The sequence below is a fragment of the Pholis gunnellus genome (genome assembly GCF_910591455.1).
Source record: "Pholis gunnellus genome assembly, chromosome: 18".
Taxonomy (NCBI): Eukaryota; Metazoa; Chordata; class Actinopteri; order Perciformes; family Pholidae; genus Pholis; species Pholis gunnellus.
In genome coordinates, this window is record NC_136545.1 from 11,477,201 (window position 1) to 11,501,940 (window position 24,740).

The following is a 24,740-nucleotide window of genomic DNA, read 5'->3' on the forward strand; positions in this document are numbered from 1 at the left end:
CTCCAGCTTAATCACCGTGTCACCTGATGACAAGTGGTTACCTCCCTGATAAACATTGAAGCCGCGCAGCACCAGCTTGGCATTGCACTTCAGGTCCACATCTCCCACACTGACAACGGATATGCTGAGGAAGCTGAACTCATAGACACCGGGGACGACGCATGTAAACAGGCCTGTCTTGGTGCTGTAAAGCTGCTGTTTGTTGTAGACGACTTGACGGAAATGAATGATTTTGTCTGAGGTTGGATTGTACTCGCCCAGAAGGACGGAGAAGGCATATTGTGACTGCGTAGCATTGGGGTGGCGTGTTAGCTGTCCAGGAGGGCCTCGAGGTCCTATCGGACCTGCAGAGGAACACAAGTATAGATCTCAAAATACATAAAAGACATTTTTGATCTGGTGCTACATTATGAATTATTCAGTGGAGGGAAGTAGCTTACTTAAGCACACACATGAGATACTTGAGTATAGTTTATACTTCTACTTCACGACATTTTAGATGGAAATGTTGTACTTTTTAACGCCACTACATAATTACTAGTTCTTTTGAATATCATTTTTTATACAACATTCTAAAACATGTTGCATTGTTCAGTTAAAGAAATCTCTTCCATGAAATCATCATGAAAACAATGTTGTGACAGATAAGGTGACAATAATGACACCTGGGTCATGATAATAAATATAAAAGGACCTGATCGTACAGTGTAAGTTAAAGTTAAAAGATAGGCGTACTGTAGATTTACTGTATATATGAAGATGCCAAGGCTGAGCTTGTTTGTTTTATATGTGGGGTAAATGTGTCTCAATGATGTTGTACGTTTTTTTTTTTCAGCACTATCTACAAGGTACAAAAGGCTAAACAGACAATAACTGAATAGATTACCTCGTTGTCCACGAGGCCCTCTGGGTCCTGCTGGTCCTGCTGGTTTTTTCGGTCCGTCTGATTTGTCAGATTTGTCGCAGTCTGTAGATCAAGATTTGGAAGTTAAACTTTTTCAGCCTCATAATTTAGCCTCGAGATTTGTTCAAAATCTGCTCGTATCAGAAAACCCTGAGTGGAGTGAAGAACACCTTCCCCAAGATGACAAAAAGTGAAGTGTCATGATCTGAATGTGAACTTTTTTTCTGACTTCATTGTGCTCTTAAAATGTGGCTGCCGCGTGTTAGTACTTAAACCGACCTCTTTTCCACTGACTTCATTACAGCTATCACCCGGGCCTGCAAGATCAAACACCACATATAAAGAACCAATTCCATACAAGTGATAGAGAAGAAATAAACACACCAGGTTAAAACCAGAATGAAGAATACAGTAGGTGACAAATGAAAGTCTTCCCCCGTGGTCAAAAGGTTAGGCGCCGCTCTGTTTTACCTTTGCATGGTCTCTCCCTCCAGGCTGAGAGGTTCAGGCTTCGGAGGCTGGAGCAGCGGACGAGCCGGTTCCTGTTAGTGAGGACGCTGAAGGCGTCAGTGGGGACAGACGTGATACCGGTGTTGTCACAGATGATCCCGGATATGGAGGTCGAGGACAGAGCCCTTCTCTGAGCCGCGGTGAAGACGCCCGGGTTCTCGTACCACAGTCTGATTTTTCCAACAAGAGATTAGTGTCAACAGAGACTAGAGAGAGTGTTTGTTTTTGTGTTAGCGTCACTTTATGCATCCACACACACACTGACCTGTCACCCTGGCGGATTCTCTGGAACTGTGTCGCGATGAGGCAGGCGAACAGAGGCCCCACGCGGCCGCCACGGACGAACGGCTCTGCCACGCCTCCCATCCAGATGTCGATGTTGTCGGCCGTACCGTAGAGCTGCAGCAGCCTGCGAGCCAGGTTGGCGTTGTTCAAGACCCGAGCGAGCTCCGCCTGATTCCTGGGCTGAGACAGGCCACATAACTTGCGCCAGGCGTTGTAGCCTTGAGGAATAACGAACAAGTCAGCAAGGATGAGGATGAGGACAATTAAGAAAGAGAAGAATCTTTACAAAAGGCTACAAATCAGAGTAAAAGGTTGTACCAGGCAAGGCGTGGTCACGGCCCCTCTCCATGTTCAGAGAGCCCAAGTCCAGAGCCAGATGCATCACAAACTTGAACAACTTCTCCCTCAGAGCGTCCACCATCATGTGATCCTGAGTGTTTAGTTTAGCGGGACGGCCGATCAAACCACGGAGCAGAGGGTCAATGCCACCTGGAGAGATAGAATAAAAGTTAGGGTGACAGTTTGAGAAAGCGTGATTGATACGTTGCGGCCCTTCTCTTTGTACGACTCACCCTCGAATACGATCCTCCAGGGCGTGAAGAAGGCCTTGAACAAGGGGACACTGGGGAACTGAGGGTTCTCCCTGTAATTTTGATCCAGGCGGCCTAAGAATGGCTGGATGGCCAAGTGGGCGAAGCGGTAAGCGGCTGTTGCAAAGACGTTGGAGATGCTGGGGTCCACGTTGGGATTGTAGCCGGGATAACGGCCGAGCTGTGTACGCATTGCGTCGACGCCCACAATGTGAGGCAGATAGTCCCTGAACACAAACACCTGAGAGAGACAGAGATCTATTTTGAGCAAAAGACGGAGTGCATGACACATGCTGTTGAGATCTAAAAATAGAATCATGAATTCTGACTGACTGGTTTACCTACCTGTGAGTAAGCGCCCATGATCTTGCGGGCCTCTTGGTAGAGTGTCTCACTGTCCCACTGTGGGTTTAGTTTCTTCAGTTGACGGGCCAGGCGGTTATGCTCGCGCATAAACAGTGTGTGAATGGACGTCAGACCGATGTTCTCGTCCACGCGGACATCACCTTACGGACAGAAATGTGCACATCAAATAGTGTTCACTTCCTCTTCTGATTCATGTCTTTGGCACTTCTTTCTATTAGGAGTTTATGAGTTGTAGATAATGGATTAACTCATGGTTAATTAAGCATTTCTTAATGCTTTGTACAATTACTAAGAACACCATTTGAGTTGCTAAATGTCCCCTAATAAAACATCAGCAACCCCAAATTCTTATTACTACCCTTTGGAGCTTATTACTGATCTTTTAAGAATAAATGATTAATTAACCATTCATGAAGCTATTAGTTATAGTGAACTTGCACGATGACTAACCTGCAAGGAAACAGGGCACCTCTTCGGCATTTGTGTTGTTGGTGACAGCTTTGCGAGTGGCACACATGTTCACCTCGAGTTTCTGGAAGGGCAGCAGCTCCCGCCTGTTGTCTTTGAACTTCGTATTCACGCGCAGCAGGCCGCCGTCACTTTCGAGGTCGCGAAGAGACAGGGCGAGCTTCTCATCAGAGCCGTACACTTGGCCGAGATCCAGGAAGGCTGTCAGGGAGTTGATCTGCTCTCTCGTTTTGGGTACTCCACCAAAATTGAAGGCAGAGTTTCCCGTCCCGCAAACAGGGGCGGATCTGAATGCAGGGATGCAGCTCTCTGGGCCAGAGGGCAAGCGGGGGTCGCGGGGAGGAATCTGTTCGTAGGAAAAAGACAAATCTTTATGGAGGGAATCTTTTAGCGAATGCAACATCTCTGTGCCTGGGTTTGAGTTTTCGAACGAACCGCGATGGGGATGCATGGCTCAGATTTCTCACAGCTCTCATCACAGTTGAGCCCGTTGCTGAAGGAGCGGATGCTGGGGGAGAAGGGCGTGAAGGTCAGATCGTGGTCGTTCCACTGACCGAACAAGGTCACCATGTGAGTGTACTCTGTGTCGTTGACAACGCCTGCGTCTGTTGTGCTCAGGATGTTGTTGGACACCTGTCGCACCTGTTAGTGGAGTAGAATCGTTATGTTTTCATTTCAAATCAGCATTTACGTGTATTAGTCAAAGCGTGTTACTGAGATTTCAAGGTTGTACCAGTGGGAGCAAGAAGTTGTTGAATCTTCGGCCTTTGTTCCAGCCTTTTGGTTGAGAGACGCCGTCTTCATATTCGCTAGGTAGCCAGCGGGCGAAGGGGGTGTTTGAGGAGCCGCGGCGAGGTTCATTTCTAAAAGCAAAACAGGGGACATGTTTGGAAATGCTGCTTGAGAAATCCCAGGGAGGTGAGCACATCTTCTGCGGTGAACCGCCCCAAGATGTTCAGGTGTATTTCAAAAGCATTTCCTCTGAATGTTAGCAACACTCAACTCACAAACCCGACAAGCTTTCATTAATTCGTCACATTTCTACTTGGAACAAAGTGCTTTTTACCTACGTGTATGTAGGAAACTGTCATTTTAGAGTCAAAATAGTGAACGAAAGTTGATAATGAAGACATTTGGTAATGTTAAAAATGTCCCTGGTAAGTTAAGTTGTTTGAGAAAAGGACTTCAATTTGAGGTTTTATATTATATTTGAAGAATGTTTTGCATGTAAAAGTTTATCTATGTTTTTCATGCTACAGAAGTCAAAATACAGAAAATAAACTGCTGCATGAATTAAAAAAGTGAGTTTTTGAAACAGCATGTCATGTCACTTGAATGTTTTCTCTTACAAGTTGTTGCAGACGCTGTTGGCCGTGCGATACTTGTCAAGGTTTGGCGTGGTGCGGCATGATGGGATGCGGACTCGAGGTGAGCATCCGGTTATTTCACCAAGTCTATTCAGGTCCTCCGCGGTGAGCAAATCTGAAAAATATGAACGGGATTTCAAGTATGTTTGTCACATTACAAAACAATTAATTTCAGACCATCAACCAGGACCAGGAAAAGTTGTTTGACCCGTCTTACCTGTTGCGTTGAGTGAGCGCTTGTGCACATGATTCACTCTCTCGTGCAGCAGACGGAGGGTTTGTGCCATGTAGTCTGCGGATCTCACAGCTGAGCGAGTGTCACCACGAGGCTGCTTCAGGAGACGAAGAGCATCGTGAGGACGCACTACCTCCCTGCGGACTCGTCTCAGACTCCTAGATGAAAAAAGTCACACAGTCAAAAAATGAAGTACTAACTTTTTTTGGGAGCTCCTGTTCTTTTTTTTCTAGCAATTACTGAGCTCCAGAATTACTGTAATGAATGACTTATATGACAAAGAAACAGCTTTTCAGTGTAGATTGTCTGCTGAATTAATTTAAAAAGACAATCTACTATTTTACCGTGTGCGATAAAATAATACATAAAAGGAACTCACTCTTCTCTGGAGTACTTGTACGCGGCATCGACGATTTTCTTTGCGTCCTCAAAACACTGTTGAAGGAGAGGGCTGCCGAGATATTCTCCTGCAAAGAAACAACACGCTCATCAAATAGTTCCATCAATTGGGACAAAAGGACTTAAAATGTGACCAGTATGTAACACAGACAAAATTTAGGTGGAGATCAGAAACGTGTTTACAGACTTGAGGGATGTCGCCTACCTGCAGGTTTGGAATGGGCGGGAATCAGGCAGATGCCCAGCACAAGAAGTGCAGAGAAAAGCATGTCTAGAACAAATGAATAAAAGTCAGAATAAAAACTTAATTCATTGTACTTGTCAACAGGCATGCACGGAAATTATTTCTTCAGCACCATGTAGCATCGGAAAAATTTCGAAGCATCCGGAGCAAAAAGCTGATCTCGTTACCTGCGTCGGTGAAGCTTTCAGATGCTCCTGGAGATGTGGAGTTAGCGGCGTTGCCATCGTCTTTTTATTCTGTTCGAGGGGCGAGGCCTGAATAGGGTTGCCTAGGTGACGCTCCTGTCAGTAAAGAGCAGTTCCTTCTTCCTCCTCTGTCTGCTCAAGGAAATCCTTCACTCTTATCAGCTAGTGTTGACATATAAACTATGATTATCAGCATCAGTGGCGGTAGTGATGGTGGTAACAGTAAGTCATAATAGTAGAATGGCATCATCAGCATTTGTAGTTGGCTTTTAAGAATTTTAGTATAAAGCTATTTGAATAAATATGTTTCTTGGTCACTATTATTATTTTAATGTTGATGTGTGTAAGGAGCATTTCAGAAGCATTTCAGAAGTATGTTTACTTTTTGACATTCTTCTTCTTTGAGGAAATCATCCACACTTTTTTCTTTGACATAACTGGACCGAGTCTTTTCTCACTGGACAAATAGTTTTCAGCCCATTTTTCTGTAATAACTTTTGTACTCTTTTTTTTTTTTTTCTTCCTTTAATGATAGCAAACAGTAAATAGATTTGCAGCATTTGGACAGTTTTCTTTGTGTCACTTGTTTACTGATGTCGCCATGCTGTGGCTGTTGGCCTTCCGTGTTACCACACGGAAACTGATTTGACTTGAGGAACTATTTGAAAAGGGGAAGAAATGTTCCTACTAACTAATGCAGATGATTAAAAACAAGAGTTTATCGACCTTTAGCCTCTGAATGAAACAAAAAATCCCTTTACCTCAGGTTGAGGTTTGGAATTCCCACCAGGGCAGAGCATCACAGGTAAATAATTAATAGGTTGCATATGTGATCCATGGCTGAGCAATGAGGAAAAAGAAAGACAGATTAAAAGTCAAACATGAGCTTACCCTGAAAGTGTATGTGCGTGTGTTTGGGTGGAGAGCCCTGTGGCTGCTATAGATACAAAGGCATTTTCATAGCTGTCACGCACAACATTTTCATAGCTGCCACGCACAACATTTTCATAGCTGTCACTGATAGCCAAACAAAGACGAAGCGGTGACAAGCCTGACTTACAATAACTAACTGATCGTCATTGATAACGTGAATAACAGGTTTTGGAGAGTATTACATAATGTACTAGTCCAAAACACACCAGAAGACCTTAAAACGTCGAATTATCTATGAAAAAAAGCAGCATCACGTATTTAATTAATTAAAGATTTCAGCTGTAGACTAACACACACAGCTGAGACTATACAGGATGTTGTTGGATTTTGGATTTATTTATCCCGACTGTATGTTTTGAATCAGGAGTCGAGTGATTTGAATCTTCAACAACCTGCATATTGAGCCGTCATCCCACTGATCCGTGGCCTTCATTTCAACCAAGTCAGGTGCTGAAATTATTTAAGTCAAAAGACAAAAAAACGTAAATTTGCACACTTCCAAAAATTGTATTGATGCAAAGCTTTGACATGCAAGGTCTTTGTGAGGCACACGTAACAGATCTCACACTGTGGACGACCTTTTCTGCTTTACCCGGCTGTGGGACTGGATGTGACTACAGTAGACATTGTTGAAAAGTTGAGGAAGAGGTTGTACAGACATAAAAAAAAAAAAAAAATCTTGCACATCATGCTAGAGCATCAGTGACTACAAGTGATTGAAAGTACTTTAATATGTAAAGGAAATGTAGGATGAACAAAACGTTTTCATGCAGGAGAAAGAATATTTTAATTCTCATCAATTTCAATGAGAGTTCAGTTTGCTTGTTAACAAAGTCTAAGGTCACTTTTCTGTCAGCACATCATTGTCTTTGCAACATCCACAGGACAGTTGCATTAATCGTCTCCAGTTCCTTCTTTGAAGGATGTCATAAAAAAACACAAACCAACAGCAATGGCTGAAATGTTGTTAGTCAACCTCAGAGTTTAGCAAGAAATCCTATTTCTCCAGTGGATTGGTTAGACAGCTGTTTCTGTGTGGCAAATTCTGCTTTTACAATCAAACCATTCTGTACTATCAAAAGGACAAGAATAACCAATAATACATTCAAATTGAAAAAACGCCAGGTTTTGCAGACGAACATTTAGTGAGCTGGAGCTTTAAGAATGCCTCGCATTTAACAATGCGAGGCATCTGTTAGTTTTACGAGTAATTACCCATGGTCCAGGAAGAAGAGCTGTTCTGGACAACACATGAGTCACTTGTGCCAGTCACAATAACAATTGCTTAAGGAAGCAGTGTACTTGGCACTATAGGTGTCTTCCACCAGACTGATTACACTAAAAGGAGTTTCCAACATGCAGGAAATCTTATCCTATTTGTGATTCCAATCAATTTCATTAAACCCCAAGCATATGAAAAGCTTGAAAAGAACTGCAGGAGATTATGTGTCCATCCATGTGCAAACCTGAGGCCTCATGAACATAGACACAATTTTGCACAAAGCAAATGAATATGAAATAGTACTAAACAACATCAGTTCTTCAGCAAACGTCCATGGACAAAAGACAAAGTTGCCAGTAAAAGAGCAAAGATAAATGCAGCTTTCTCATTTAATAGACTTCCTGTCTGAGTGAGAGACAAAACTATTGAGGTTAGCATATGAGCATCAGCTTGCACGCACAGCCGAGAAGTGTTTTGGTATTTGTTCTTAAAACAAGGAACTCTTCTCTTAACAGGTTTATCATCTTTACCGAAGCATTAACAAATATTTCGACCTTTCGTGCCATTAAATAAACAGAAGTAAATGCATTTTATGTGACCCGAGTGTAAATACAACTGTGTTATGTCTTGCTCAAACTCAGTTTAAGGAACAAAAGGTCACGTTGTTTTTTTCATGCATATTTCCTTTTTTTCACACAAAGACCAATTAGCTTGATTGGAGACATGCTGTATGGAGGGCCTATCCGTTTGTCCTCCCTTTATTCACCAATTTCTGCATTCACATGTTGACATGTTTTGCATTTAGACCGTAGTGCTGCGTTCGACACCATTGACCATTACATTTGTTAGTAGTCATAATTCTTCCATCATTATTCTGCTTACTACTCTCATTGTATGAATCATTTCTGTCATAAGCATTGAATGTGTTCATTCTGTACACATGACATCTATTGCACTTCTGTCCATCCTGATAGAGGATCCCTCCTCTGTTGCTCTCCTTAAGCTTTCGTCCTTTTTTCCTCCCAGTTAAAGTTTTTTTGGGGAGTTTTTCCTGTACCGATGTGAGGATCCCGGGACAGAGGATGCTGTATGAGTACAGATTGTAAAGCCCTCTGAGGCCAATTTGTGATTTGTGATTTTGGGTTATACAAAATAAATGTAATTGAATTTACACTCTAAAATGCTTAATTACATTCTAATTGTTTTAAATAAATGAACTGATATTTAGGTTCTGGTCATGATTGTTGTTGTTACACACAGATACAGATATTTCCTTGCCGTCATTACACTTATCTAAGTGACTAATCCAAGCAAGGATCTGAATTTATTTAGTTTTCTTTTCCTTTTTCCCGTTTGATCTGAATGAAAAGTTTGGAAAAATGGCCAGCAGAGCTATAGGCAAAGGTAATAGGATTTTCTTTTTCTGGTGAATGAGCAATTGGTCAGCATTTAAGGAATACAAATCTGCTGAAATGTCAAGAGAGATAAAATCAAAATATTTCCTGTAGTGTAGATTTAATTGTTGTGTACATATCTAACTAAGCTATTCATTTCCTCAGTGTCTCAAGATCGCCGTGGATAAACTGGACTGTTTCAACAATAAGCGGACAAGTACAAATAGTATTATTACACATAAAAGAGTTTGTACTTAGACATTTACAGCCCAGAGTGAGAGAGTAAAGGTAAAGTTTGGTTTATATTTCGTGGGGATCGTTAACAGTCGAAAACAGCACAGACAAAAAGGCTCCGGCATCTCCATGTTGCAGGTAAAACACACTTAGCAAAGAAAAGCTTCACCTGGAGCTCTTCTTAAACTTGCTGATTCTGTCACAAATTCGGAGCATGCAGGAAGCAGAAATGTGCAGAGCATCACAAACATTTGACAAGCAAAGCTGACGCGAACAAAAAGTACCTGGGAAAGTCAGAAGGAAGAAACTACGAGTGGAACAACTTGTTACAATGCTGTCATGGAATCTCGCCGACTATTATTCCAAGAAAACCATTGTGACAGCAAATACTTTGAAACAGTGAGCGGCACATGAACAATGCGATATACTATCAGTGTCTTTCAGCACCTCTTGTTTGTACTTCCCCTTAAAGTGTGTTATAGGCCGCTTACCTAACTCAACAGGAAGTAGAATTCTACGTTGTGCACAACTATAGCCAACATAGTCACCTCGACGGCTTTGTGTTAATGTATATACAATTTAAGATTGGCACAACTCTCTGAAAGCTGCTGCAGAGATATGAATTACTGGAATGACACACTACCATAAAGTACTGGTCATAAAGATAAGCCAAGAGACATATTCCAGGAACATTCCAAACCAAGATAAATGGTTAATAGGCACCAAAACGTACACAGTTAATCCAGGGCACTTAAGGTAATTCAGGCTGCGACCATTTGAGGCTATACCACTCAGTACACACAGTAAAAAATGGAGACGGCTTTGTTATTATCAGAACCTCACCATGTGGACAACAAACGCTAAGGTTAGCCTGAGGGTCGCAACAGATAAGCAGCCCTGTAAAACCTAAAAAACGTTCACAGGCCCGATCTAAAGCCTGAAACCCTGAACACTCAGGGACTTAACTAACGTCACCTGTAACACCATTGTGTGAGAGTCTGTAAGGGCCTGAAATGGTGTAAATACCAACGGGACAGCACTTTGCTGCAACATATCATGCTACCCTGACAACATCATAACATGTTATGTACCATTGTAGGTATTTAATAAAGTTTTTACTTCCTGATTTGAACGTCTTCTAGGCTTTTGCCTCACGAGATTATGTATAATTGTCAAATAATCTATTTACTGCACTAATCTATAATAATAATAATGATTATAATCTATGCACGTTGAGGCTGAATGCTAATATGCTAAAGTTAGCATGTTAACATGCGTACATTTTGCATAATAAATATGTTAACATGTTAACATGCTGACATTCAGCACGTCATGGCAGTAAATTGAATAGTTGTTGAGATTTTTCAGTCCAGACCAAAGTGGTGGATCGACCAGCAGGCCGACCGACAGACAGGTATTCCCATCCCTAAAAAATGATAAAGCCCCTTTATGTACAACTGTTGTGTGTTTATGTAGCAACCATCCATTATCTTTAACCGCTGATCCTTGGTGTGAGGAACTGAATATGAAACTTGACTAATATTAGGCACAGAGAAAAAAAACAGTTCCTCTGTGCTGAAAACAAATCATATCTTGGTGGTGGGCCCCGTCAAATATATAAGCTTCAGTGCACACACAGTTCCCTGTGCAGACCTCAGGAGGGAGGACGTTCAACTAAAAGACCTGAAGATAACAGATGATGGCCTCGCTCAAGATCGCTTTGCTTCTCTTCGTTTGTCTTGAAGCCTTTGGTGAGACGATAATTAATTGTACTAGGATGATGAATTATGAAGTAATAAAAAGTCAAGTGATGAGACATTACAATGAAGATTATTATTGATGAATATTTCCCCCTGCAGCTCTGACTTCGGCTTTCAACATCGATGGTTTGCAAAATGTTCCAGATGCCCCGAAAGCAGTAAGTTTACTATTTTGATTTCTTGTTATATTTTGCATTCAAAACATGAACAACAAAACGACACATATTTTACGAAGCAGCTTCAAAGTATAATGTGTATACACCTTATCTTACCGATAAGAACGCACTGAGACACGACTAACCAAACAACAAATATAACTTCAAGTAAAAAATACATTTAATTACAAAGAATTTCAGGAATCTTCCATGAATTCTTAGAAATGGTTTCTGAAAGTATTTTGTATATCGAGTGTGTATTATCATCAAAATGTATTTAAAGTATTAAAGTAAAAGTAAATACAAGTATAAAAGTTTTTGTTATGATTACATATATGTAAAAACACGTCATAAGTTGAGCTAGTTCAAAGATAGATACAGTATGAGAGTTCAACCGTCACAGTGAGGACTGAGATTTGCATTTCTTCAAAATCAGGAAGTGTCTTCAATTTTGCACAGTTCCACTTGTAGAATATTTAAAACTGAAAAACAACTTTCACATGTCTATTTTACAGTTTCACTTTTGAATCTAGAAGAACTGTTACAGCCACACGAGGGTCTTCCTCTTAAAACACAATACAAATCTCATGCATGCAACAACTAAGAATGAGTTACGAGTGTGCGTAAGTGATTAAATCAGTTTAAAGTGTTCATTCGTTTTTCATTATGTGACTTCTACTTTACAACCAGACTGGGGACGTCTGCCAGGACTGCACCCAAATATTTGCACTCCTTGCTGACATGTTTTCCAATGCAGACCTCCAGGTGAGTACAATAGTGGTCTAAGCAGCAAAGACATCCCAGAGGACTAATATTAGCTCACTGATATTATTATTATGTCTATATTCACAAGTCAAGATTAAAATACACACTGTGCTATCTCAAATGCCTGATAAGCTCTGTGGTTGAATAGTTTTCATTAAATAAAAAACACCTTCAATTCCACCTGTTCTTTTAATAGCTGAGGCCCGTTCTTCACATTCAGTGGTGTGTTCAGTGCATTCAAGCATGCACAAGAAAGTTAAGTTAAGGTCCCCTTTTCTTTTTGGTGCGAAGTCACTTCCTATTTTCTGTCTAACAAAAAGTTGAAATGAAATGTTGAAATGAAAGTTTCTCACATGACCTCAAAGATCCTCTTTCCTCTGAGCTTCATCGGGTCTGTGAGAAATCCCATCTGAGTCCAAAGAGAGAAAACTTAAATTGGTTAATTTCCATGAATTTCTGTCACCGTTTTGAACCACATATCATCATAGAAAGACATTTTACCACTCACCGTATCCTCTATTTTGCTGAAAACCGCCAGTTTGGATTGCATAGCTGTGATTAGAAGAAAAAAAAATGTGCAAAAGACGAGTCACAGTTCTTAGATTATTAAGTAATTTATTATTTACTAATGTCATTAATTAGCGTTACACAGTGCTTCGAAAAGCAAAGTGGAAAGATGTGACAAAAAAAAGTGTACAATATAAGACCTATTACTTATATGGTTACACATTAAAAATTGCATTTAAAAGTCTTGAACATGTCCTTGCTGTAAACAAGGTCTTTACAGAGAGACGTAGTTTGTAAAATTGTGTAAAATGTAATTTTGCTATGAGCACCACGAAACAATCATCGTCACATAAAACTGAAACGTCCACGTGTGCATGCTTAGATTCCACTATGGGCTGCATGGTAAATATAATTAAATAGTGTCAAAGACATAACAGACGTTGTGGAATTGATTTTAATCATATGGAGAAATACATAAAGGAAGCTAATTTAAACTCAACTAATGATGAGGATTTTTTATTTTATTTCCTTCCAAGCAAGGTTTTAAAATGTCCTTTCACAAAGGTTTTTATTTTGTTTTGTTCCTTGTGTCACAAATGCTCCAATTTAGCCAGCTAGCTCCTGTTAGCTTCAGCCTCAACAATGCGGAAGTAATCAAATATCCGCGACTATAAATAAACACCAGACACCGCGTGACAAGGACTTTTATTTGTTATTAAAGTGAACGCTGTTGTTGACGTCTTTTAATTTCAGTTACATCCGCAGCTTTGTGACTCTGATGATGTTCAACTCAAAAATATAGTTTTCTCTTTTGTTTGTTGTTGTTTGGAGCTAACTTAGCTAGCTAATAGCTATTTGATGAGCTTGTTAGGAGGCACGTGATTGGCTGACAGGTGAGGGGGCGGGGACTGGTGACTTCTTCACTGTCATAAAAAAGTACAAGAAACTTATTAATTTAGATCAAAAATGAAGTCCAATAAAAATGTACTCTTGCTATAATAAATAATTTGAGTATCAATAAATTAACTTATTTTCTAATTATTTTATATATTGTATTCTTGTTGGTTTAGGCAGCTTGTGTAAGTTTTTGCCTCAAAGGTGGAAGCTAACACTTTTTTTTTGACCAGTCATAACGCAACTGGGTTTGCATTGCACCTGTTGCTCAAAGATGTAATGCAATTGACAAGGTACGCCCACTATCTTATTGTCTGTTTAATGTTTTGCAACTTTAGCGGGAGCTGTAAATCTCCAGTCCAAACCATGGGATTTAAGAAAAGAAAACTGACTCATTGAACAACGTATATAAGACAATTCATGAAATCTTGGCAAGAAATGATTTACTTAATTACAAAAAAATGTAGTATGTGATCAATAATAGCACTTAAACTGTTCACTCAATCCTCTGACCTTTAATATAGGTTTGAAGAGGGAATGCTGTTGCATGTCTCCTAAAAATCAATAATATTAATATAATATAGCTTTGTCCTGATGTCTAAAGAACACACAACACCTAATTCAGCGCTTCTTTTCAGAAAAAGATGATGGATGGCATTGAACATCTGTGTGACTACCTGCCTGGACCAACTGCTAAACTCTGCAAAGAAGAGGTGGAGAAGATGCTCCCACTGGCCATCAACTTCATTGCTGGTTTCGTAGTAAGTTGCATGCTGAATTAATCGTCTTAATTGACTTTCCCCAGAATAAGAAATAACAAAAAATATCAGTGCATGCTGTAGTCTTTGCTGTTGGTGTGTTCCTGATGAGATGTCTATCCTCAACACATCTCTTTCGCTGCAGAAACCAGCAGAGGTTTGCAAAGTCATTGGACTCTGTGGCTCCTGTGACCAGCAGCAGGAGAAGATGCTCCGCTATTTTGTCAAGGAGGCCCTTCAGGTTGCTGCGAAAAGTGAAAATGTCAGTAAAGTACAAGCTCGAGGAACACAAGTGCAAATAATATGTATCTATATGCATGTGTGTTTGTGTTGTGCTTTACTCCCTCTGCTGTTTGAATCAATCAGGTGCAGTCCACAACACAATGCACCTTCTGTCTTTTCCTCATCAAGACTTTGGAGGACTTGCTCCCTCAAGAAAGGACCGAGGTGAGTTACGCTCACGCAATGAAAGAACACACATGAACAAACACAGTATCTCTTTGTCCTGCACAACCACCGACACACAATGCAACTTCCTCTCGGTCACTTGTTGCAGGATGCCTTGATCAAGCTGCTGGGGGAGATTTGTTATATTTTGCCCTCCACCTACCGAGATGAGTGCCAGGCCGTGATTGGCAAGTTCAGCAAGACGGTGCTGGATGAGATCCTGAGCTACGCCACCCCTCAGGCCATCTGCACTCTCATCCAGCTGTGTAAGGGGCAGGAGGCTCCTCTTGTAGGTCAGTCTGCCTCTCCTTCAGTGTTGCGTGCAGAGCTTCATCTGAAAATAACTTACTTCATCCATCCTCCATTTTAAAACCGATGAAGACGTTTGTCCATCGTTTTTTAGTAAACCGTGCCAGTGAGCAAGCAGGACAGACGCTAAGGCTCCTGAACTAGTACGCCTACATTGAATGCAGCCACCAGTAGTGTGACACATGTTTGATTATTTAAAATGGCCACTGTGAGAAAGCTCTCATTTTTTAGAAGCTGGAAGCAGCAAATGTTTACTTGATAAATTCATCAGTTATCAAAAAAGAAGTGATCTGCTGTCTTTCAACAAATCTATTAACATTCTAATGCCCCTGTTCTTTGCACTCGCAGACCCATGCACTTTGGCAACCTACAGGTGCAGAGACATGACGACTGCCCGCAAATGTGGAGTGAGTAAAAGACTGTCAAGCAGTGAACTTGGTTAGCTTCTGAATGCTAAGTAGTGATCCTATGTGTCTTCTTTACGCAGACTCTGTTTTACTGTCAGAAATTTGCCTGGAAGCCTCTCAACACACTTTAAAATGTTACGGTAGGTAGAATTTTATGTCATTTTTATGAGAACTTATATCCACGTTGTTAAAACTAGAACACACAACCTCACATAAAATGTCTCCAAATGTTTCTATTTCAGGGTCGGCCTAAAAATATGAGTCAAACTCCATGGACGACCCAGATCTTTCAACATCAAACTGCAAATATTACTCGTACTGCTTGACAAATGTGACGTTCTGTCTTATAGCATTTCTTTCTGATTTGATATCTTACTGCATTTTTGGATTTTGCTCCGTATTTACTGTCTGCTTTGAGTGAAGAACACCAGGACGTAGCTTTACAAAATATCACGACAAAAGGATTATTTGAACTTCTGTAGTAAAAGGAATGTGGATCAGATATGAAAGTTGAATTATTTGTATAAAAGAAAATGTTTTCACACATATTCTGTATACTTGATGAGAGTTTTCTATTCCAAACCTTTTTACTCTTTTGTACTAACCACTATATAAAACGTTTCAGGGCTTCATCCATGTTAAATAAACTGGATGGGTCTTCTATTCTGCCAATAAAGGATCATTTAAAAAACATTTTTTGAAGGTAACTTCTTTTGGTGGTCTTAATCCCAAACCTGGTGATAGTAAAAGTCCAACTTGCATGGTAAGGTTTCTGAACTTTAGTATTTACAGTTTTAACATAAAGAAGTGAACGTGAATTATTGAGCGTAAAGGTGTGTAGAGAGTAATCACTGCTGTTAATCAACACAAATATAAAAACTAGAATAGAAACTACTCTCAAGGTTTTGTGTCAATTTATATTCTACCTGAGGATGTGATCATCTTTAGAGCTTAATCATATTGATACCTTCTTGTTTTACCATTTTGGTTTCCATATACACAACATTGTCATTTGTTGTTGGCCAGAACCTTCATATACAAATTATAGTTTTTAATTAAATGTACACTGAGACATGAAATCACTCGAATCTGCTTTATGATGCAAAATGAACAGCCAAAAGCCCAGCCAATGAGCACAAAGAAGAGTGCAGTTTATTTTTGAAATGGTTTCAGAGTGAAACAACAAATCAGACTCCTCAGTAAGTGTTGAAGAGGGAGATTCAGCAGCCTCAGGGTAGACACCGGGGGAGAATTCAGCAGGAGTTAGATATTTGGGGCAGGGGATAAGGGCATTGCAGAAAATGAGAAAAGGCACTTTTTCACATTCAGCAGCCACACTACACTAACAGACTTACTTCTGATCATTTAAAAAAAATTATTCAACAAAACATGCACCTCGACACCCTCCACAGGAGACCATGTAAACAGGCTGGTTTCTCTGTACAACACCAACCGACCATTTGTCTCTTCTGTGGATGAGCTAGAGGATGCAGACACATTGTAAAAAAAAAAAAAAAAAAACAATCTTTGGGAGGTTGAGTCGTCTCACCAGATGACCACTCGGACTTAAAATGCTCTCAGCACCACTCTAACGGATGCTATCTGAGCTTTCTCTGCAGTACACTCGAGGTGAGTGTAGCGGAGCCAGACTCAAGACGAGATATCAGTGTTATCAGAGTAGAAAAAATAAAATATTAACTTCAGCAGTATATGTGAGGACACAGTGCCACCTAGCTACACAATGAAGACTTCTTTAGACACACTAACTGCACACACAGCTCAGACAAAGTACAGACTGTGGTGATTTTAAGATGAATACCAACCTCACAGCTGGCTAAGGCTTTTCTCTGCAACTATATTGTGAGGATACATGTCAAGGAGGAGGGCAACTGGGGAAGCATTGGAGGCATATACTGTGTATTCAAGACCCTGGCACACATCTATTGTCTCTTTCTGAATTTCCTCACCAAGCTCTCGACAAAAATCCATAAAAGGAACAATGGCAGGAACAACCCTGACAAATCTGGATCGTTTCAAGTTAACTAATCAGGAAGTATCAGACTTGTGCCATCCATTGGGTAGAATGTAAAGAGTGTTTTTTTAAAAACTACTTTACTAAAAAGTAAATGAATAAATTAAAAAGAAAAGCTTCAGCTGCAAGCTAAACATTCATTTTGGAACTGCTATACATTGAACATCAAAATAGAGGGCTTTTCCACTTTTGGTAATCATGAAAGCAAAAGGTTGCCGTTCAATTCCAGCGGAAGATTCAAAATCCACAAACATAACAGAAACATATTCCATCATGTCTGTGAATCATTTCACATGGTCCCACGTCCTCGTGTGTACAAAAGCTAAACTCTTCTGAGCAGTAATACGATGCCTTACATTCACTACGCTGACTGTGTACCGTCTTGGTCGGCGTTTGGCTCTACTCGTCATGTTCTTCCAATGCCAATCCACCTTTCACATGAGACTGAAGGCGTCAGGATAGCCTTATTATGAAATCACACTGCCCTCTTCTTGGCAAGACCCGGCCTGTGCGGCGACCATGCTCGACGAGGTACTGGTAACCTGATTTGTTCGGGTCCTATGGTCTGACCAATTGGTTATTCTGACCCTAAATCCTCGAGGTATACGCCCAACCATAACTGATCGTCTCTGCCTAAACCAGCTTCACAGGGCGGGTCTTGCCAATAAGTGCAGTGGGACTCATAATTACGTGTCGGGACACTAAAACATGTGCGACTGAGTTGAAAACAGCTTTTAGATAGAAAAACTTGTGGCACACATCACTCAGTTGTCCTTCCTTGCTGGTCAAACTGTTAAGGTCCCACAAACAGTCAAACAACCTTTCTCCCAATTAAAATACAATTTAGCCGTGTGATGAAGGCAGCCCCTGCCCAGAGGCGACTGAGCCGGGTTTCTCTGTAGCTACACCCAGAGTCAGTCTCAGGTAGGAGGAGGGGGGGGGGGGGGGGGGACTGCAACGTGCCTTTATCTTGGTCAGTGGAACATTAACACATTTAACATTTTATGGAACATTCACATGACATTAAACCTACAAAATAAATTACAAAAATTGAGTGATTTCATCGCGCAGCCCAACATCACCACAAGGTCATTAGCAGCTTCTGACTTCTCTGTACAACGTCAGAAAAAAAATGGCCTGAAGGGACAGCACAAATTAGGAAATGAGCAGGTTTCGCATAAATTGAGAAGGGTTTGGCCCTCTTTGTTCCATCAAAATTTCAAAAATAAAAAGGGGAAGGGTATGAGGGGAACGCAGCGGATGTTTTTGCAATGCTAAACTGGGAAATAACATGTTGCCATTAAAGAAAAAGCAACATAGGATTCCAACCACTGATCACTTATATAACTAAACTTCAGTGAGATTCTGAATTTAAAAAGCTGAGGAATACCAGAAATGTCTTACAAAACACCATCAATACTGGTTAATGTGCTTGTTCTTAATATCTGCAACTGAAATACTTTTGTTATCTCATAAAGATGTGTAGAAAACCAACAGGTGGAGAAAGGGCATTGTTTAGTAGAGGCTGTGGTGACGTGGCTGTGTGAGCAGAAAGAGGGGGGGGGGGAGAGGAGAAAGGAGGGGACAGACAGACAGGTGTATCTGTAGTACACCTGAGGCCCACTCAAGGGAAGGAGGGGTTCAGTATTTCAGCACCTTGGGCACCTCCCATGAAAAGAAGTCACGGCCAAAGTGCCCATAAGCTGCTGTGCGCTGGTAGATTGGTCTCTTCAGGTCAAGATCCCTGAGACAGAAAAAAAAACAATTTAAAAGAAACCTGACGCATATGTTGTACGTTTGTTGGCTAACATCTAGAATTAGACAGCACAGTATACCTCACGATGACTCCTGGACGGAGGTCAAAGTTCTTATTCACAATTTCCAGCAGCTCCTTCTCGCTCCTCTGGGAGGAGCCAAAGTGGAAGATGGAGATGGAGAGTGGATGGGCAATTCCAATAGCATAGGATACCTGAAACAGATCATGTGCACATTATGAATTCTGCTGAAACAGGAGAGACATTTTAAAAACTAGCAAGAAAAAGACTGCTGCTAACTACTGTAATACATATAGATTTGGGGCAAGTTATCCCTTCAACACTGATTTATTGTACGCTCACCTGGACCAACACGCGCTTGCAGAGCCCCGCTTTCACCAGAGATTTGGCCACCCAGCGGGCAGCATAGGCAGCAGAGCGATCTACTTTTGTGTAGTCCTTCCCAGAAAAGGCTCCGCCTCCATGAGCACCCCAGCCACCATAAGTATCGACAATGATCTTACGCCCAGTCAGACCAGCGTCACCCTGCGAGAACAAACACGGGACTTTGAGGTTCATGCACATTTAAGACAGATGATTTTTGATTGACATGATTTTGTTCATTTTGACCGAAGCCTTTAAAGGACAGCATTTTAAATCTTTGTCTTGTGAATGTACCATAACATCGTGAGATCTCAAGACTCGGACAACACGTGTTCACTGAAAATCGGTTTAATTTCACTTATCTTGGTGCGACTTAAACACAGTTTAAAGACGTTCGTGTCTCACCTGCGGTCCTCCAATGACAAAGCGTCCACTGGGCTGCAGGTGGTATACGGTGTCCTCGTCGAGGTAGCCACTGGGAACCACAGCTTTCACCACCTGCTCCTTCAGACATTTGCGCATCTCATCCAAACATACAGCCTCATCGTGCTGCACTGAGACCACAACGGTGTGGACACGCAGCGGCACCATGGCTCCTTGATCCTGTCTGTACTGAATAGTCACCTGAGGGGAAAAATAAAAAAGGTGGTTTACATTTGTGCTTCCCTCCACAGGCTAACACATTGTAATGTCTAAAATGATGTTTAGTTTTTACTAAAAGTCCTTCTGAAATCCCTCAAGCCTTTAGAGTTGCAACATATTTGAATGAAGGAGGTAATTGCCTCCGTTTTATTTAATTGTAAATGGAATAGCTTTGGTTTTTGGACTTAAAGTCAGACGTCACTCTGAACTTGCAAATCGTCATTTACCATTTTCTGACATCGTATAGCACTAACAAAAACTATCAACCGATAATAAAAGTAATCCCTGACGCAGCTCATCTACAGTAGTAGAAATATGTCTCTGCACGATGTCTTTAAAAGTGTATATTTGGAAAGAAATTGCTTGAGTGAGCACCCATACTTTGCCAATAAAAGGTGATTCTGATTGTGGGTTTTATTTTCTAAACAAAGCAGATGGACTGTGTGGACGTTGAGGTACCGTTTCCTTGTCCTACCTGAGTTTTGGAATCGGGTCGGAGCCACGGCATTGTTCCATTTCGGCGCAATTCAGCCATCTTGGCGTTGAGCTTGTGAGCCAGGACGATAGTGAGGGGCATACACTCCTCCGTCTCATCAGTGGCATATCCGAACATCAGACCCTGGGACCGGTGCAGTCACAAATCACAGCATGAATAGAGGTCAAAAAATAACATAACATCAAGAACTTGGTTACCACCCTATTTCTGGCTACAGGTACCCAGCTGTGGCTCAAACACAAACATAAATATATGAACGCTCCGACCTGGTCACCGGCTCCTACGTCCTCCTCTTTTCGATCCAGGTGAACACCCTGAGCAATGTCGGGGGACTGCTGCTCCAAAGCCACCAGCACATTGCAGGTCTTATAGTCGAAGCCTGTAGAACAAGACAGCTGAACCTCAGTGACCAGTTTCACCTGTCAATCCTCAACAAACCCCTTCACATATGAACTTCAACTTAAAAGCTGGCAACAGGACACCACCTGGGAAAAGGTACAGAGCTTCCAGCGCATCCTGACAACATTGCCGAACTGGTTTTACTTTCACTTATTCACTACTCACAATATACTACTTCCCTAGAACTGATGAAACCCTTTGGAAGATTTAATGCAATCCTATGTGTAAATCTCAATATTCATCGACACAAACTTGAATCATTGCACAGAACAATGCTGAAGTTTGAAGCGAGACCTTCTAAGTGTCATCAGTGTACCTTTGGAGGAGTCGTCATAGCCTATGTGTTTGATTGTGTCCCTGACTATCTTCTGGTAGTCAACGTTGGCCCTGGAGGTGATCTCCCCCGCCAGCAGGATCATCCCCGTCTTCGCAACAGTCTCTGAGGACACAATGTCATACAGTGTGAGGGATATAGATATATAATAGATCATTAAGAACACAGCGGTGAAATGGAATTAAGGACACGTCAGTTATCAAACTTATTGGTTATTCATTTTCTTTTAATTGATTAACAGACTAAACGTTGCAGCTCCATCACTAAAATCTTTGGCTTATGTTGCATGATGTCCAACACGACGTAAAACAACTATGTGAGGCGAAGACATCTACTGTTCCACTTAAAGGCTTTGATCTCTCATTGATATGGCTGTTGCTGGTTAAACAGGTTGTCATAGCAAACAGGAAAGTTGCCCTACCTAAAAGCCTTTCCAGCTTTCATTATCTCTAGTGTATTCAAGTGTGCGCAGCATAGTCATTGCGAAACGTTCCTCTATGAAATCAGAGAACAATGGAACATCTGCAAAGGGGAGTGTGCTTCCAGAGGCTTCCAGAAGCTTCCTAGTTCCCAGTTTAATTTGGTTGAAATGGGCCTATATACCTTACAGGAACCATAGGATACATCAGAACATATTTCTCAAAAACAAAATACGCAATATGAAACTGTAATTGAATACTTGATAAACGCCTGCTTTGCTTTCTAAAGACTTACCACATGCTACTTTGGCATCAGGGTCTTGTCTGAGGTGAGCATCCAACACGGCATCACTGATTTGGTCACAAATCTTATCTGTGGAATAACACACAAGAGATTTTTTAAAACACACATGCAAACATGGCAAAATATGCACACATTGTTGGAAAACGTGTTATGTGTTTGGTTAATATATAATTAAACTATTCTTAACATTAACATTTATTAATGAACCAAACACAAATATTTAAATTTTCCTTGAATGGAAAACTTCTCCCAACTAATCAGGCTGAGCCACCCCCTGTACACACTGTGCTGGTATAAAGGGACATAGAGGCATATAATTAGTGGAGATCACTTCAGGCGCTGCAACTGTGAAGTAATGTGTTACACCCAGTTATATAAACTTGGCAAAAGCACACTTAACAAATGATTGTTACTTTCTATGTCAAAGTGCAGTTATTAAGCTTAACTCTGAACACAGGAACTCAAGAAATGTAATATTTAACTGTACATCATGAGGCTTATTACTCACTTATGAACATGGTTTTGATTGTTTTTGGACAGCAACCACTGAGCAGAATAACACAGAGGACATTACAGCATCTCACATCTTTGTATTCTTAAAGTCACATCTATCACAGGTGATATCCAAATGCTGCAACACCATATGCTAGCTAGCTAGGACAGCAGCGTGGAGCTACTCGTGAGTGACAGGCACCGACCACGCTAACGAGTTAGCAGTGTTGTTAGCACGACGGTGCAACTCAACGTCCACAGTAGAAACATTAACGATATCCCAGCCTGTGAATAGTACGTGGTTCTTCTGGGAGTGTGTCTTGTCTGAATTAAATGAGACTTCCACACTGGGTGGACGCACTTGATACCAGTTGACAGAGGCACAGTAGAGGATGAGCAGGGACTTAGTGGACAGCTGACACTCAACAACACGCCGAGCGACCGGTAAACCTGCAGCATGACCTTGTTTCAGGGGCTAACATGATGCTATCGGGCTAATTGTGATGCGGAGAGGGGAAGCGTGCAGTTACCTGGGTGTCCCTCTCCGACTGACTCAGACGTGAAGAGGAAGCAGTCTTCATCAATGAGCGAGTTGTTATGGAAACCGTTCATTTTAGCCAATAAACACGCTGTTAGCTAACGAAGCTAGCCGCTCGGATACCACGGGGTAGAGAAACCGGACAGCTGTTCCAGCCTTCACTTGGAGGTCTGCTGCTCACGCACACTGTGCGAGTACGTAGCTTCAACGTTTCGGCTCACAGCGGTGCAAGTGTGCAGACTGGACCAGGACAGCTGTGTTTATATGACTGAACAACTTCTTCAGACCCTTCGAGGCTTTTCTCTGCAGCCAATGTTGTTGCTGAGCACAAACCACGTGGTGCACATGGGCGTGCTCGAGCTAATTAAGAAAAGTCCCTGAGGGGTAAATAAATATTGTATTGTATTTGCATTTCCACAACACATAACCAAAAAATCTTTTCCAGATTTGTTTTACATGACAAAATAATAATTTATTTAATGTTTACATTTGTTTAAATGTGTTTTGAATTCAACAACAGAACACATTTTAATTAAAAATGATCGAATCAGCTAAATCAATTGAGCTCATTCTTTATTTTGTTATTGTGACAAATACATCACACACAAATTAACTCACTGTCACATCACCTCACCAGGATGTTCAGTGTGTGTCACTTTGGGACTTCAAGAGTTAAAATCAATATCGTAACTTGGAAAGTGTGACAACTTGTTTAAACAAGCAACCTGTTACATTACGCCCTCTGCTCCATAACGAAATGCCATTTTGTTCTACTTTTTTACAAATGCCACATGTAAATGAAATATTCTTGTGTTGGCTGTAAGCTGCACGTCTATTTCTGAGTATATACACAGAGCAACATAAAACCAGTTAAATCACTTGTATGAGTACACATTTGTGGCCAATAAAGCTGATTCGGATAAATTCTAAAGACATTTTAGAGCCTTCCACCACCCTTAAAGTGTTTTACATGAGGAGGTGAACGTATCAAGTATTTCAATTGTTTGAGGATTTTTTTATAGCAGCCTGAAGGCAAAGCGAGGCAGCTTTATTCAAAGCCCATAACGCATTTCAAAACGGATAATTCAAAGTGCTTTGCAAAGAATTGGTTTTATAATTGTCATCCTAACGCTTTCAATAAGCAATAAAAACAAATACAAAATTATTAATGTAGAATAACGATTTAAAAAGCGAGACCAAATGAAAAACAATACAAAAAACATATTTTTTAAATACATTGGAAATACAATTACACTGCAGTAATTTGTTGTAAGTTAGCCCAAATGCAACATGAAGAAGATTTTAAAAGTCCTGAAGGGTCCATGAGACGATTGTGAGTTTTACTTATTGGAACAAGAGACGTGGAAAGGTGCAAATATAAACTTGCTTATGGGAGCCTGAAGGCAAGGCAGTGTAGCAAGTGCATGCTTTACATTGACAAAGAGAAGCATTAGGATGACATTCAAAACCAGAAAGCAGAAAATAAATTACATTGAAAAAATAGATAAGATAGGCCACAAATAGAACTGAATAGACAGGATATAAAGTTATAATACAGCAGTATTTTGCTAATTTTAAGGTTTGTAGGGATTTTTAGACGCTTGAAGA

The 24,740-nt window shown here is 40.9% G+C and overlaps 3 protein-coding genes across 3 annotated transcripts; 1 reads left to right on the plus strand and 2 right to left on the minus strand.

The window, feature by feature from the left end:
• Positions 1-203: 203 nt before the first annotated feature.
• mpx (myeloid-specific peroxidase) lies at positions 204-5,555 on the minus strand. The gene is made up of 16 exons (XM_079179195.1): positions 5,536-5,555; positions 5,330-5,395; positions 5,105-5,192; positions 4,708-4,883; positions 4,473-4,605; positions 3,857-3,986; positions 3,559-3,765; positions 3,106-3,469; positions 2,635-2,795; positions 2,272-2,530; positions 2,018-2,188; positions 1,680-1,917; positions 1,376-1,584; positions 1,184-1,221; positions 887-967; positions 204-344 (listed from the first exon to the last, which is right to left on the minus strand). The coding sequence occupies exons 2-16, from the start codon at positions 5,391-5,393 to the stop codon at positions 336-338; spliced, it is 2,328 nt and encodes a 775-aa protein (XP_079035321.1). The 5' UTR covers positions 5,394-5,395; positions 5,536-5,555; the 3' UTR covers positions 204-335.
• Positions 5,556-10,968: 5,413 nt separating this feature from the next.
• sftpba (surfactant protein Ba) lies at positions 10,969-16,031 on the plus strand. The gene is made up of 10 exons (XM_079178533.1): positions 10,969-11,087; positions 11,196-11,254; positions 11,942-12,016; positions 14,056-14,178; positions 14,321-14,437; positions 14,542-14,622; positions 14,732-14,915; positions 15,280-15,338; positions 15,419-15,478; positions 15,581-16,031. The coding sequence occupies exons 1-9, from the start codon at positions 11,033-11,035 to the stop codon at positions 15,467-15,469; spliced, it is 804 nt and encodes a 267-aa protein (XP_079034659.1). The 5' UTR covers positions 10,969-11,032; the 3' UTR covers positions 15,470-15,478; positions 15,581-16,031.
• Positions 16,032-16,459: 428 nt separating this feature from the next.
• mat2aa (methionine adenosyltransferase 2Aa) lies at positions 16,460-23,375 on the minus strand. The gene is made up of 9 exons (XM_079179234.1): positions 23,125-23,375; positions 22,094-22,171; positions 21,362-21,484; positions 20,913-21,025; positions 20,626-20,769; positions 19,914-20,132; positions 19,488-19,670; positions 19,206-19,339; positions 16,460-19,114 (listed from the first exon to the last, which is right to left on the minus strand). Exons 1-9 carry the CDS (start codon positions 23,204-23,206, stop codon positions 19,012-19,014), a joined length of 1,179 nt encoding a protein of 392 aa, XP_079035360.1. The 5' UTR covers positions 23,207-23,375; the 3' UTR covers positions 16,460-19,011.
• Between the last annotated feature and the right edge of the window lie 1,365 nt (positions 23,376-24,740).